This window comes from Coregonus clupeaformis, chromosome 27 (assembly GCF_020615455.1).
Source record: "Coregonus clupeaformis isolate EN_2021a chromosome 27, ASM2061545v1, whole genome shotgun sequence".
Lineage (NCBI taxonomy): Eukaryota > Metazoa > Chordata > Actinopteri > Salmoniformes > Salmonidae > Coregonus > Coregonus clupeaformis.
Genome location: NC_059218.1, coordinates 28,629,123 through 28,644,985, shown reverse-complemented (window position 1 = coordinate 28,644,985; position 15,863 = coordinate 28,629,123). Strand labels below are relative to the sequence as shown.

Genomic DNA, 15,863 nt, shown 5'->3' with positions numbered 1-15,863 from the left:
GGAGTTTGCCCCACCAAGATTTACATGCTGAAATCGCCACTGCTCTACTCTGCCTTTGCTCAGCTCCTGTTGTTGTTTTCGTAATCTGTGGCAAGATTTGGAGGGGGAGTGGCTTCTCCTACGCAATCAGCAATTAGGAGCGGGAGGTGTGCTCTTCCCCTGTGCTATGCAATTAGCAATTACGGTTAGTACTTCAGTCTCCCCTGTTTTCTCAGCGGCCAAAACATAGCCAAAACTAAGATGGTTCTGCCGAGTTGATCTGCAGAAAGAGAGGACGGCGCCGTTAGTTATGAATGTCTCCAGCGAACAAAACATAAACAAAGTCCGGAAAGTTTTACCTTCTATTTCAAGTAAGGCGGGCCCTGCCTCTCTCCTTGTAGGCTTTACAGACGCTCCCCACCCCTTGGCTGCAACCCTTCTAATTTAGTGTTCCCCCGGTCCGGCCCATTCCTGCTCCCCGCACCAAGCCAGTGGTGCGCGTCGTCAGTCCGGCACGGTCCGTCAGCTGCTCCACACCGGAGTCAAAGCAATCCGCTCCACCGATGTCCAGTCCAGCTCCGGCCAGCGGGGCCAGACCAGACCAGGGGCGCTACGGGGGGGTAGAGAGAGAGTGGTGGTCACGCCCGGAGCCGGATCCGCCTCCGAGGTGGAATGCCCACCCGGCCCCTACCCTCTTGTGTTTGGTTGGCGCGGTCGCAGTCCGCGCCTTTGGGGGGAGGGTACTGTCACGCCCTGGCTCTGGGGACTCTTATATGTTGAGCCAGGGTGTGAATTTTCTATGTGTCATTTTCTATGTCATGATCTAGTTCGTGTAGATCTATGTTGGCCAGGGTGGTTCCCAATCAGAGGCAGCTGATTCTCGTTGTCTCTGATTGGGAACCATACTTAGGCAGCCTGTTGGCACTAGATATTTGTGGGATCTTGTTCCGTAAGGTTTGTTTTGGTGTATAACCTAGGACTTCACGTATCGTTTGGTTTGTTGTTTTGTTCGTGTGTGTACTTAATAAAAGATGTACAGTGGGGAAAAAAAGTATTTAGTCAGCCACCAATTGTGCAAGTTCTCCCACTTAAAAAGATGAGAGAGGCCTGTAATTTTCATCATAGGTACACGTCAACTATGACAGACAAATTGAGAATTTCTTTTTCAGAAAATCACATTGTAGGATTTTTAATGAATTTATTTGCAAATTATGGTGGAAAATAAGTATTTGGTCACCTACAAACAAGCAAGATTTCTGGCTCTCACAGACCTGTAACTTCTTCTTTAAGAGGCTCCTCTGTCCTCCACTCGTTACCTGTATTAATGGCACCTGTTTGAACTTGTTATCAGTATAAAAGACACCTGTCCACAACCTCAAACAGTCACACTCCAAACTCCACTATGGCCAAGACCAAAGAGCTGTCAAAGGACACCAGAAACAAAATTGTAGACCTGCACCAGGCTGGGAAGACTGAATCTGCAATAGGTAAGCAGCTTGGTTTGAAGAAATCAACTGTGGGAGCAATTATTAGGAAATGGAAGACATACAAGACCACTGATAATCTCCCTCGATCTGGGGCTCCACGCAAGATCTCACCCCGTGGGGTAAAAATGATCACAAGGGGGGACCTAGTGAATGACCTGCAGAGAGCTGGGACCAAAGTAACAAAGCCTACCATCAGTAACACACTACGCCGCCAGGGACTCAAATCCTGCAGTGCCAGACGTGCCCCCCTGCTTAAGCCTGCTGTCCAGGCCTGTCTAAAGTTTGCTAGAGTGCATTTGGATGATCCAGAAGAGGATTGGGAGAATGTCATATGGTCAGATGAAACCAAAATATAACTTTTTGGTAAAAACTCAACCTGTCGTGTTTGGAGGACAAAGAATGCTGAGTTGCATCCAAAGAACACCATACCTACTGTGAAGCATGGGGGTGGAAACATCATGCTTTGGGGCTGTTTTTCTGCAAAGGGACCAGGACGACTGATCCGTGTAAAGGAAAGAATGAATGGGGCCATGTATCGTGAGATTTTGAGTGAAAACCTCCTTCCATCAGCAAGGGCATTGAAGATGAAACGTGGCTGGGTCTTTCAGCATGACAATGATACCAAACACACCGCCCGGGCAACGAAGGAGTGGCTTCGTAAGAAGCATTTCAAGGTCCTGGAGTGGCCTAGCCAGTCTCCAGATCTCAACCCCATAGAAAATCTTTGGAGGGAGTTGAAATTCTGTGTTGCCCAGCGACAGCCCCAAAACATCACTGTTCTAGAGGTGATCTGCATGGAGGAATGGGCCAAAATACCAGCAACAGTGTGTGAAAACCTTGTGAAGACTTACAGAAAACGTTTGACCTGTGTCATTGCCAACAAAGGGTATATAACAAAGTATTGAGAAACTTTTGTTATTGACCAAATACTTATTTTCCACCATAATTTGCAAATAAATTCATTAAAAATCCTACAATGTGATTTTCTAGATTTTTTTTCTTATTTTGTCTGTCATAGTTGACGTGTACCTATGATGAAAATTACAGGCCTCTCTCATCTTTTTAAGTGGGAGAACTTGCACAATTGGTGGCTGACTAAATAATTTTTTTCCCCACTGTACGCATATCACGCTGCGCCTTGGTCCGCTGTTTATAACGAGCGTGACAAATGTTGTTTCTAATACTTGTAAGACTCTACCCCATTTGACTTCAAATTGTGTTATGTTTCTGTCTGTAGACAGATTTTGTTTATATATTAAAAAAATAAAGCAATTGACTCTTCCATTCTCAACGTTGGAGTGTCATTTGACTTCCAGTATTTAAGTAATAACTTCTTCAATATAAGTGACGAAAATAATATTGTCCAACCCATTGGGTATCTCACCACACCCCCATATGCCATGTCTTGAAATATGCAGATAGACGGATTATAGGTCAACTTACATTTTAAAACTTCTGACGACCACTTTCTATCACTCCAGCTTCTGACTTTAACCCTAGGAAACTCTTCCACCTTCTCCTCCCTCCTTAATCCTCCACCCCCTCCCTCCTCCCTCTCTGCGGACGACTTTGTCAACCACTTTGAAAAGAAGGTTGATGACGTTCGCTCCTCATTCACTCAGCCTATTGAGTCCAGTGGTCCCACACACAAAAACTACCCTACGCCTTGACCTCTTTCTCCCTTCTCTCTCCAGATTAAATCCTGCGACTAGTGAGGTCCGGCCCTATCCCCTCCTCCCTTCTCCAGACCATCTCTGGAGACCTCCTCCCATTCCTCACTTCCCTCATCAACTCATTCCTGACCACTGGCTGCATCCCCTCTGACTTCAAAAACGACAGACCGGTATCCCTTCTTTCTTTTCTTTCCAAAACACTTCAGCGTGCTGTCTCTGACCAACTCTCTCGCTATCTCTCTCAGAATTATCTTCTTGACCCTAACCAGTCAGGCTTGAAGGTCCCTCAACCAAGACTGCGCTCCCCCTCCCCCAATGAGCTCCAAAAGTATTGGGACAGTGACACATGTTTTGTTTTGGCTCTATACTCCAGCACTTTGGATTTTAAATGATACTATGACGTTTAAGTGCCATCATCTTTAATGTGAGGGTATTTTCATCCATATCTGGTGAACCGTTTAGAAATTATGCCGCTTTTTGTACATAGTCCCCCATTTTAGGGGACCAAAAGTATTGGGACAAATTCAGTTGTATTAAAGTAGTAAAAAGTTAGGTATTTGGTACCATATTCATATAACGCAATGACTACATCAAACTTGTGACTCTACAAATTTGTTAGATGCATTTGCTGTTTGTTTTGTTTTTTTCAGATTATTTTGTTCCCAATATAAATAAATGGTAAATAATGTATTGTGTCATTTTGGAGTTACTTTTATTGTAAATAAGAATATAATACCCCCAAGACATGCAAACCTCTCACCATTACAATAACAGGGGAGGTTAGCATTTTTGGGGAGATATTATATTTGTGCGTCTAACTTTCTCACTCATCATCACTCACCATTAATTCAGGATTATCTGTAATCATGGTAGCATCCTAAGGGAGGGCAGCTCCCGCTCAGCCCAGTCAAAGCTCTTCTTTGTCCTGGCACCCCAATGGTGGAACCAGCTTCCCCCCGAAGCTAGGACAGCAGAGTCCCTGCCCATCTTCCGAAAACATCTGAAACCCTACCTCTTCAAAGAGTATATTAAATAACCCCAGACGTCTACACAGATTTATTGGTTTCAATGAATAACAAAAATATTATTCAAATCAAATGAGGATGGCAGGTAGCCTAGCGGTTAAGAACAATGCGGATATCACATTTACATAAGTATTCAAACCCTTTCATCAGTACTTTGTTGAAGCACCTTTGGCAGCGATTACAGCCTTGAGTCTTCTTGGGTATGACGCTACAAGCTTGGCAGACCTGTATTTGGGGAGTTTCTCCCATTCTTCTCCGCAGATCCTCTCAAGCTCTGTCAGGTTGGATGGGGAGCGTCGCTGCACAGCTATTTTCAGGTCTCTCCAGAGATGTTCGATCGGGTTCAAGTCCGGGCTCTGGCTGGGCCACTCAAGGACATTCAGAGATTTGTTTTCCGAAGCCACTCCTGCGTTGTCTTGGCTGTGTGCTTAGGGTCATTGTCCTGTTCCATGGTGAACCTTTGACCCAGTCTGAGATCCTGAGCGCTCTGGAGCAGGTTTTCATCAAGGTTCTCTCCGTTCATCTTTCCCTCGATCCTGACTAGTCTCCTAGTCCCTGCCGCTGAAAAACATCCCCACAGCATGATACTGCCACCACCATGCTTCACAGTAGGGATGGTGCCAGGTTTCCTCCAGATGTGACGCTTGGCATTCAGGCAAAAGAGTTCAACCTTGGTTTCATCAGACCAGATAATCTTGTTTCTCATGGTCTGAGAGTCTTTAGGTGCCTTTTGGCAAACTCCAAGAGGGCTGTCATGTGCCTTTTACTGACAAGTGGCTTCTGTCTGGCCACTCTACCATAAAGGCCTGATTGGTGGAGTGTTGCAGAGATGGTTGTCCTTCTGGAAGGTTCTCCCATCTCCACAGAGGACTCTGGAGTTCTGTCAGAGTGACCATCGGGTTCTGGTCACCTCCCGGACCAAGGCCCTTCTCCCCCGATTGCTCAGTTTGGCCGGGAGGCCAGCTCTAGGAAGAGTGGTTCCAAACTTCTTCCATTTAAGAATGATGGAGGCCACTGTGTTCTTGGGGACCTTCAATGCTGTAGACATTTTTTTGTACCCTTCCCCAGATCTGTGCCTCAACACAATCCTGTCTCGGAGCTCTACAGACAAGTCCTTCGGCCTCATGGCTTTGTTTTTGCTCTGACATGCACTGTCAACTGTGGGACCTTATTTACAGTACCAGTCAAAAGTTTGGACACATCTACTCATTCCAGGGTTTTTCTTTATTTTTACTATTTTCTACATTGTAGAATAATGGTGAAGACATCAAAACTATGAAATAACACATATGGAATCATGTAGTAACCAGAAAAGTGTTGAACAAATCAAAATATATTTTATATTTTAGATTCTTCAAATAGCCACCCTTTGCCTTGTGACAGCTTTGCACACTCTTGGCATTCTCTCAACCAGCTTCATGAGGTAGTCACCTGGAATGCATTTCAATTAACAGGTGTGCCTTCTTGAAAGTTAATTTGTGGAATTTCTTTCCTTCTTAATGTTTTTGTGCCAATCAGTTGTGTTGTGACAAGGTGTTTGGGGGGGTATACAGACGATAGCCCTATTTGGTAAAAGACCAAGTCCATATTATGGCAAGAACAGCTCAAATAAGCAAAGAGAAATTACAGTCCATCATTACTTTAAGACATGAAGGTCAGTCATTACGGAACATTTCAAGATCTTTGAAAGTTTCTTCAAGTGCATTCGCAAAAACCATAAAGCATTATGATGAAACTGGCTCTCATGAGGACCGCCACAGGAGTGGAATACCTGAGTTACCTCTGCTGCAGAGGATAAGTTCATTAGAGTTACCAGCCTCAGAACTTGCAGCCCAAATAAATGCTTCACAGAGTTCAAGTAACAGACACATCTCAACATCAACTGTTCAGAGGGGACTGTGTGAATCAGGCCTTCATGGTCGAATTGCTGCAAAGAAACCACTACTAAAGGACACCAATAATAAGAAGAGACCTGCTTGGGCCAAGAAACACGAGCAATGGAAATTCCAAATTTGAGATTTTTGGTTCAAACCGCTGTGTCTTTGTGAGACGCGGTGTGGGTGAACGGATGATCTCTGCATGTGTAGTTCCCACCGTAAAGAATGGAGGAGGAGGTGTTATGGTGTGGGGGTGCTTTGCTGGTGACACTGTCTGTGATTTATTTAGAATTCAAGGCACACTTAACCAGCATGGCTACCACAGCATTCTGCAGCGATACGCCATCCCATCTGGTTTGCGCTTAGCGGGACTATCATTTGTTTTTCAACAGGACAATGACCCAACACACCTCCAGGCTGTGTAAGGGCTATTTGACCAAGAAGGAGAGTGATGGAGTGCTGTATCAGATGACCTGGCCTCCACAATCCCCCGACCTCAACCCAATTGAGATGGTTTGGGATGAGTCGGATGGCGGAGTGAAGGAAAAGCAGCCAACAAGTGGTCAGCATATGTGGGAACTCCTTCAAGACTGTTGGAAAAGCATTCCAGGTGAAGCTGGTTGAGAGAATGCCAAGAGTGTGCAATGCTGTCATCAAGGCAAAGGGTGGCTATTTGAAGAATCTCAAATCTCAAATATATTTTGATTTGTTCAATACTTTTTTGGTTACTACATGATTCCATATGTGTTATTTCATCATTTTTGATGTCCTCAATGTTATTCTACAATGTAAAAAAAATTCTAATAAAGAAAAACCATTGAATGAGTAGGTGTGTCCAAACCTTTGACTGGTACTGTATATGCACACAAACGCTAGCTGTCACGCCCTGACTCTGGGGACTCTTATTTGTTGAGTCAGGGTGTGTATTTTCTATGTGGTGTAGGTCTATGTTGTGATCTAGATGTGTAGTTCTATGTTGGCCGGTGTGGTTCCCAATCAAAGGCAGCTGTCACTCGTTGTCTCTGATTGGGGATCATACTTAGTCAGCCTATTGGCACTCGTTAAGTTGTGGGATCTTGTTCCGTGTGAGGTTTGTTGTGTGTACCTTAGGACGTCACGTGTCGTTAGTTTATTGTTTTGTCATTGTGTTTATTCAATTAATAAACATGTATGCATATCACGCTGCGCCTTGGTCTGACCCGTCAATGAACGAACGTGACAGAAGATCCCACACCCCATCCTGGAAGGAAAGGGTTCCTAGACATGGGAGGAGATTCAGGCCGGGATGGATCGCCGTCCTTGGGAGGAGACAGTGGAGGCGCGGTATAGAGAGGAGCAGCGGCAACGCAGAAGGCGCCGGCCGAAGAAGAAGCCCGAGAGACAGCCCCAATAATTTTTTTGGGGGGGGCTAAAAGGGTGGTTGGCGGAGCCTAGTGTTAGAGCAGAGCCAACTCCCCGTACTCACGCGAGGAGGCGTGTGACTGGGCAGGCTCCGTGTTATGCGGAGCTACGTACTGTGTCGCCAGTGTGCCGGCACAGCCCTGTACGTCCTGTGCTAGCACCACGCACGTGCCGTGCGAAGATGGGCATCCAGCCAGGACGGGGTGTGCCGGCTCAACGCTCCTGGTCTCCAGTACGCCTCCTCGGTCCCGCATATCCTGCGCCGGTTCTACGTACTATATCGCCAGTACGCGTGCACAGCCCAGTGCGTCCTGTGCCAGCGCCCCGCACGTGTAGTGCGAAAGTGGGTAGCCAGCCAGGACGGGTTGTGCCAGCTCTCCGCTCCAGACCTCCAGTCCGCCTTCGCAGTCTGGTCCGGCCCGTTCCTGCTCCTCGCACCAAGCCAGTGGTGCGCGTCGCCAGCCCGGCCCGGCCCTGCTCCTCGCACCAAGCCAGTGGTGCGCGTCGCCAGCCCGGCCCGGCCTGTTCCTGCCCCTCGCACCAAGCCAGTTTTGTGCGTCGCCAGCCCGGTCCGGCCTGTTCCTGTCCCTCGCACCAATGTAACAGTGTTGCTTCCGTCCCTCTCCTCGCCCCTACCTGGGCTTGAACCAGGGACCCTCTGCACACATCAACAACAGTCACCCTCGATGCACCGTTACCCGTCGCTCCACAAAAGCCGCGGCCCTTGCAGAGCAAGGGAAACAACTACTTCAAGGTCTCAGAGCGAGTGACGTCACCGATTGAAATGCTACTAGTGCGCACCGCTAACTAGCTAGCCATTTCACACCGGTTACATATGATAGCCACATTAGCGGCTAATTAGTATTTCATTTTTGGGGGGTAATTACAGGCGAATATATTGATAAAAGTTACCTTGTCCGAGATAGATTTGCGCGGTTATCAAAACGTCACGCAAGGGTACGCCTACACAAAACACTGACCTTATATTAAGTAGTTCTAAAATCCCCTACAGAAAAATGAATGGTGGAAAAATGATTGGAACCAAGGGTACGCCTACACAAAACACTGACCTTATATTAAGTAGTTCTAAAATCCCCTACAGAAAAATGAATGGTGGAAAAACGATTGGAACCATTTCCGGGCTTTATTGGTATTTTGACTCATACTTTGGTACTCACGCCTCATTCAAAACAACTGGGAACTGGGAACTGGGAACTGGGAAATCTCTGACTTCCGACTTTAGTGCGTTCAAGACAACTGGGAACTCTGAAAAGAAATATTTTTGAATGGTAATCTAACTCGGAATTCAACTTGGGAACTCGGGCCTCTTTCTAGAGCTCTGACTTTCCGACCTGAAGATTACTGACGTCATGATTTCACCTCGTATTATTCAGAGTTCCCAGTTGTCTTCAAAGCACCATCAACACTGCCTTGAGTGATGACGTCAATGCTTGCGACAGGATGTGTAATTCTGTATGATAGCCACATTGGTGGCTATTTAGCATTTCATATTTGGGGGGTAAATAGAGGCAAACATATTGATAAAAGTTACTTTGTCTGAGAAAGATACATTTAAGCAATAAGGCCCGAGGTGGTGTGGTATATGGCCAATATACCACGGCTAAGGGCTGTTCTTATGTACGACGCAACGCGGAGTGCCTTGACACAGCCCTTAGCCGTGGTATATTGGCCATATATCACAAACCCCAGAGGAGCCTTATTGCTATTATAAACTGGTTACCAACGTAATTAGAGCATTAAAACTACATGTTTTGTCACACCCGTGGTATAGGGTCTGATATACCATGGCTTTCAGCCAATCAGAATTCAGGGCTCAAACCACCCAGTTTATAATTAAAAAATTTAGTCATTTAGCAGAAGCTCTTATCCAGAGTGACTTACAGTAGTGAGTGCATACATTTTCTTATTGATTCATACTGCCCCCCCGTGGGAATATAACCCACAACCCTGGCGTTGCAAGTGCAATGCTCTACCAACTGAGCCACACAGGACAGGATTTACACAGTTCTCAAAACGTCATACCAGTGTAAGCTTACACGAAACACAGACCTTCTTTTAAGTGGTTCTAAAATCCCCTATGGGAAAAATGAATGGTGAAAAAACGATTGGAACCATTTCGATCGCTAGGTTGTATGTGTATTATGACTCATACTGTGGTGGAATATGCCAGAATTATTAGAGAAAGGAGGGAATAGGAAATCCATTGGGCAATAAATGGAGGAATTTATAAAACCCCACCCAGCAGACTTTCGACCAATCGCGTTCACGTTGTCATGCTGCGTGACGTGGTCCCTTCTCAAAGTCAGGGTATGAGTCGAGAAACGTGCCTATTTTCCTACAAAGTACGTAATGTCACGATTCCAAAGCTATACAATATTACAGATAGCAAGTTAATTAATTAACATCTCGGAAAATATTCGTAATGTTGTACTTCTTGTTGATGAAATTCATGCTAATGTTAGTTTTTTGAGCTAGCGCCCATTCACTCCCATTCACTTCTTGAAGGAGAGCTCTCCTTGTCCCTGAATCGCCTAGAATGCACCACGTGGCACATTGACGTAACATGGTCAACGCACACAATGGGCGTTAATACGATTCCAATCAAGTTTTCCATCTCAGACTATGCACCTTAGCAGTGGCTGTGTGATTGATCTGAATCTCATTAAATCGGTCGGCTGGTGTTTACAAACTACTGGATTAGACGAACAGAGGCGCACGAGCGGGATCTGACATAGGTATTAGCTAGCTAAAACGTTACCTAGCTACATGTGAAACATTGTATATATGACATGCATGTATAATTAACTCAAGGATGGATACAGTTCAATGACACGTGTTCTATATCTCTGTAGTTATGCTAGCTAGTTAACGTTAGCTAGCTAAACTCCGCTAGCTAGCTAGCAACCTGGCTAACGATAGCTAGCTACCCGTACCGGGTTTGCGAACTAGACAGCTAGTTTATGCTTGCAGATAGGAGCTAGCTAGCTATGTTTCTGAGTTATTAACGAGTTAGTTGAGGTGGCTAACAACATCATCACAAATGGCATAATTAGAATTTTACTAAAAGGTTTGCTAAAAGTAATTTATGGCTCACAGAAGCTCAGCCTCAGGTGCTAGCTAACTTTTTGCTAGCAAAGTTATCCGAGTTAATGAATAACTAACGTTAGGTAGAGGAGAGTCAGTAAGAAGTAGCTAACATTGAGTCTTTGTCAGCATCTGGCCACTTGCATATTAGCTCAACCCTTTGTCTCAAGTAACTAAAATGTGACCGTCATCTAGGGAGATTGCAACGTATAGTTGGTTGCTCATTAGCTAGCTACATTTGATGAACTCTTGTGTTCTACAGTGCATCATGTCACGTCCTAGTAATGCCTCAACCAAGCCTGCCATGGGCCAATCAAAACACTCTGGTGGTGGGGGGCCCAGGGGCAAAGGGCTGAAAGACATACGCATCGACGAAGAAGTTAAGATTGCTGTGAACATCTCCCTTGAGAGATTTCAGTACAGTGAACAAAAAGGTAACAGGAAATTGTCATTCTACTCATGCTATGAAGTGGTGCTTCATGGAGAAATTTGGATTATGTGATGTAGTATACTACATTAGTTTTTTTGATTTTACAGAAATGGAGTTTCCTTCCTCCCTGTCTAGTACTGAGAGGGCCTTCATCCATCGCTTTGCACAGTCCCTGGGATATATCTCTAAAAGCAGAGGGTGAGCTATCCAAATTGACATCAGGGGTCAGAGCCCATAGTCTTTAGGTCAACCTCGGATACTCCCGTTTGAAAGCGGAACTTGAATAGAAAAGTTTGTGTATCCCTCCCCGATATTGTACCGTAAGTGTAACTCCCTAAAAGCATCCATCAGGTTTACTAAAGCATGCTGTGCTTCAAGTCTAACAGCCTTAATTCATTCATTTTCAGAAAAGGATCAAGCCGGACCCTCACTATCAGAAAGAAGGATGGCTCGGAGACGGCCCAGTCCATCATGACTTTCAACCTTTCCCATAATTCCAAGCACGTGGTGCGCAGCCTGCTGCAGAGGTTCCCCATCACCAACAAGGAGCGCACAGACCTACTTCCTCGCACTGAGAGGGGCTTGTCTGTGGCTATTGAGGCTGGTGATTGGCAGTTACATTTCAGGGTTAATAATGCATTGATGTCAATGGGAGACCTTGTCAACTTTTGTTTTTAATAACAATGTACTGATGGATGAATAAATGATCAATCTGTTAAAATAATGAATTGACAATACAAAGTTTTAACATTCCTCTGCCCCTCTTTTTCTCCACCAGAGAGCAGCCGTGACAAGAACAGGACCAGCGGGCGGCTCAACAACGGCATCCCCCAGGTGCCCCAGAGGAGGGGCCCATCTGAACTGGACTTCTTCCGCCGCTCGCTTCCTGTGTACGAGCGCCAGGAGGAGATCGTCCAGGTCATCAAAGACAACCGTGTTGTCCTAGTGGTGGGGGAGACCGGCTCGGGGAAAACTACACAGGTGAGGGGGAGAAACATTTTACATCGCAGTCTACATACAGTGCCTTAAGTATTCACACCCCTGGAGTTTTTCCACATTTTGTTGTGCCTGAACTTAAAATTGATCTAGATTTTGTGTCACTGGCCTCCACACAATACCCCATAATGTCAATGTGGAGTTATGTTTTCAGTTTTTTAAAACAAATTAATTAAAAATGAAAAGCTGAAATGTCTTGAGTCAATAAGTATTCAACCCCTTTGTTATGGTAAGCAAAAATAAGTTCAGGAGTAAAAATGTGCTTAACAATTCACCATCAGTTGCATGGACTCATTCTGTTAGAAATAATAGTGTTTAACATGATTTTTGAATGACTACCTCATCTCTGTACCCCACACATACAATTATCTGTAAGGTCCCTCAGTCGAGCAGTGAATTTCAAACACAGATTCAACCACAAAGACCAAGGAGGTTTTTCAGTGCCTCGCAAAGAAGGGCACCTATTGGTAGATGGGTAAAAAAATATATAACTGGCATTGAATGTCCCTTTGATCACGGTGAAGTTATTCATTACACTTTGGATGGTGTATCAATACACCCAGTCACTACAAAGATACAGGCGTCCTTCCTAACTCAGTTGCCGGAGAGGAAGGAAACCGCTCAGGGATTTCACCATGAGGCAAATAATGACTTTAAAAGTTACTGAGTTTAATGGCTGTGATAGGAAAAAACTGAGGACATTGTAGTTACTCCACAATACTAACCTAATTGAAACAGAGGGAAGCCGGTACAGAACAAAACATATTCCAAAGCATGTATCCTGGTTGCAACAAGGCACTAAAGTAATACTGCAAAAAAACATGGGAAAAGCAGTTCACTTTTTGTCCTGAATGAAAAGTGTTATGTTTGGGGCAAATCCAATACAACGCTTTGCTGAGTACCACTCTCCATATTTTCAAGCATAGTGGTGGCTGCATCATGTTATGGGTATGCTTGTAATCGTTAAGGACTGGGGAGCTTTTCAGGATAAAAAAGAAGCGGAATGGAGCTAAGCACAGGCAAAATCCTAGAGGAAAACCTGGTTCATTCTGCTATTCACCAGACACTGGGAGATAAATTCACCTTACAACAGGACAATAACCTAAAACACAATGACAAATCTACACTGGAGTTGCTTACCAAGAAGATCGTGAATGTTCCTGAGTGGCAGAGTTACAGTTTTGACTTAAATCTAATTGAAAATCTATGGCAAGACCTGAAAATCTAGCAATGATCAACAACTAATTTGACAGAGCTTGAAGAATTTTCAAAAGAATAATGGGCACACCCCTGAGTCAATACCTTTCACAGCGATTTACTTCTGTGAGTCTTTCTGGGTAAGTCTGGATTGTACAATATTTGCACATTTTTATTATGTTTAAAATTCTTCAAGCTCTGTCAAGTTGGTTGTTGCTAGACAGACATTTTCAAGTCTTGCCATAGATTTTCAAGTGTTCAATGTCATCTTGGTAAGCAACTCCAGTGTAAATTTGGCCTTGTGTTTTAGGTTATTGTCCTGCTGAAAGGTGAATTTATCTCCCAGTGTGTGTTGGAAAGCAGACTGAACCAGGTTTTCCTCTAGGATTTTGCCTGTGCTTAGCTCTTCCGTTTCTTTTTATCCTAAAAACACCCTAGTCCTTGCCGGTGACGAGCATAACCATAACATGATGCAGTCACCATCATGCTTGAAAGAGTGGTACTCAGTGATGTGTTGCTGGATTTGCCCCAAACAACATAATGCTTTATATTCAGGATATAGTTAATTTCTTTGCCACATTTTTTGCAGTATTATTTTAGTGCCTTATTGCAAACAGGTTGCATGTTTTGGAAAATGTTGTATTCTGTACAGGCTTCCTTCTTTTCACTCTGTCATTTAGGTTAGCATTGTGGAGTAACTACAATGTTGTTGATCCATTCTCAGTTTTCTCCTATCACAGCCATTAAACTCTGTAACTGTTTTAATGTCACCATTGCCCTCATTGTGAAATCCCTGAGCGGTTTCCTTCCTCTCCGGCAACTAAGTTAGGAAGGACGCCTGTATCTTTGTAGTGATTGGGTGTATTGATACACCGTACAAAGTGTAATTAATAACTTCACCATGCTCAAAGGGATATTCAATGTCTGCTTTATTTTATTGTTATCTGTGGTTCTCAGTAGCTCAGCTGGTAGAGCACGGCGCTTGTAACGCCAAGGTAGTGGGTTCGATCCCCGGGACCACCCATACACAAAAAAAAATGTATGCACGCATGACTGTAAGTCGCTTTGGATAAAAGCGTCTGCTAAATGGCTTATTATTATTATTATCTACCAATAGGTGCCCTTCTTTGCGAGACATTGGAAAACCTCCCTGGTCTTTGTGGTTGAATCTGTGTTTGAAATTCACTGCTTGACTTAGGGACCTTACAGATAATTGTATGTGTGGGGTACAGATATGAGGTAGTCATTAAAAAAATAATGTTAAACACTGTTATTGGACACTGAGTGAGTCCATGCAACTTATGTGACTTGTTAAGCACATTTTTACTCCTGAACTTATTTAGGCTTGCCATAACAAAGGGATTGGATACTTGTTAACTCAAGACATTTCAGCTTTTCATTTTAATTAAACAATTTTCTTTTCTAAAAACATAATTCCACTTTGACATTATGGGGTATTGTGTGTAGGCCAGTGACACTAAATCTAAATTTAATCCATTTTAAATTCCGGCTGTAACAACAATGTGGGAAAAGTCAAGGCGTGTGAATACTTTCTGAAGGCACTGTATGGCCTACAAAGGTATTACATTTGTCAATAGAGTTCCTGATCATCTAGAAACTAAATGGGAAGTGTTTTGCCATTCCAGATCCCACAGTTCCTCCTGGATGACTGCAGCCGAAATGGGATCCCCTGTCGGATCTTCTGCACGCAGCCCCGGCGTCTGGCAGCCATCGCTGTGGCGGAGCGGGTTGCCGCGGAGAGAGGGGAGAGCATCGGTCAGACCATTGGCTACCAGATCCGCCTGGAGAGCAGGTAGGAGCGAAGAGAGGGAGGGAGGGAGGGAGGGGGAGGCACTAACTAGGTCTACTTTGACTGAGCTGCTGTGCGGAAATTAATGACTCTGGTTGACCCCTCAGGGTTTCTCCTAAGACTCTGCTGACCTTTTGCACCAGCGGAGTCCTGCTGAGAACACTGATGGCCGGAGACGCCACAATGTCCGCTGTTACTCATGTCATTGTGGTGAGTACAAGTTATTGTTACCCTTTTGTTATAGTTCACTGCCTTGACTGTATGCAGAACTGTCAACCAGCATGCATTTTGCATACCATGCACGCAATTTGAGGTCAAAAATAGGCTTCTAGTTGGCATATTGTGGTTTTTGACTCAACCGTCTGAAGTTGGAACTGAGCCAATCAGACGTCTTGGGCAAAGAGAAGAAATCTCTAGCTCTCCGCTCCGGCCTGCCGCTATAGTCGTAGTACTATTTTCCTCCCTCGATCTGGCTGGATGGCAGCGCTCCTCTTCGTCTGTTGATACGACTGATGTGTTAGGAAAAAGGGTAGGGAAAATGGAGAACGAACTGTTTGCCAAATACATTTTCCAAAATTGTATGTGTTAGTCAAGCACATGACGTCAAAGGTAGTTAGCTACAGCGTTTAGTCAATTAAGCGAGGACACTTTCTTGCCCGCACATGCTTTGATCTCCACAACTGTAGTAGGCGCACGCACATTGACGAACAAGGAAACATTTGCGGTGTTGCGGTAGTTCAGTGCACGTTGCTGTGTGGATGGAAACCGACATGGCATACAGAGCTGTTCCACTAATACCATCCTTCACAAAAGTTATGTTAGACTGTTAAAGATTAGTATGCCTATGTTAATAAATCCGTTCTTGATCTCCTCTTCATATAGC

The 15,863-nt window shown here is 44.6% G+C and overlaps 1 protein-coding gene across 3 annotated transcripts in view; it reads left to right on the top strand.

Moving 5' to 3' along the window:
* Positions 1 to 10,018: 10,018 nt before the first annotated feature.
* Positions 10,019 to 15,863, top strand: part of LOC121541707 (3'-5' RNA helicase YTHDC2-like) — a 30,869-nt gene continuing 25,024 nt past the window's right edge. For 2 of the 3 annotated variants that reach the window (XM_041850959.2, XM_045208113.1), the window contains exons 1-7: positions 10,024 to 10,198; positions 10,810 to 10,981; positions 11,085 to 11,175; positions 11,385 to 11,581; positions 11,756 to 11,958; positions 14,817 to 14,983; positions 15,088 to 15,190. In XM_041850959.2, the coding sequence (XP_041706893.1) occupies positions 10,816 to 10,981; positions 11,085 to 11,175; positions 11,385 to 11,581; positions 11,756 to 11,958; positions 14,817 to 14,983; positions 15,088 to 15,190 (927 nt within the window). In that variant the 5' untranslated portion in view covers positions 10,024 to 10,198; positions 10,810 to 10,815. Of the gene's footprint in view, positions 10,199 to 10,809; positions 10,982 to 11,084; positions 11,176 to 11,384; positions 11,582 to 11,755; positions 11,959 to 14,816; positions 14,984 to 15,087; positions 15,191 to 15,863 lie in introns of all 3 variants that reach the window. The other variant, XM_045208114.1, reaches the window with a different exon arrangement.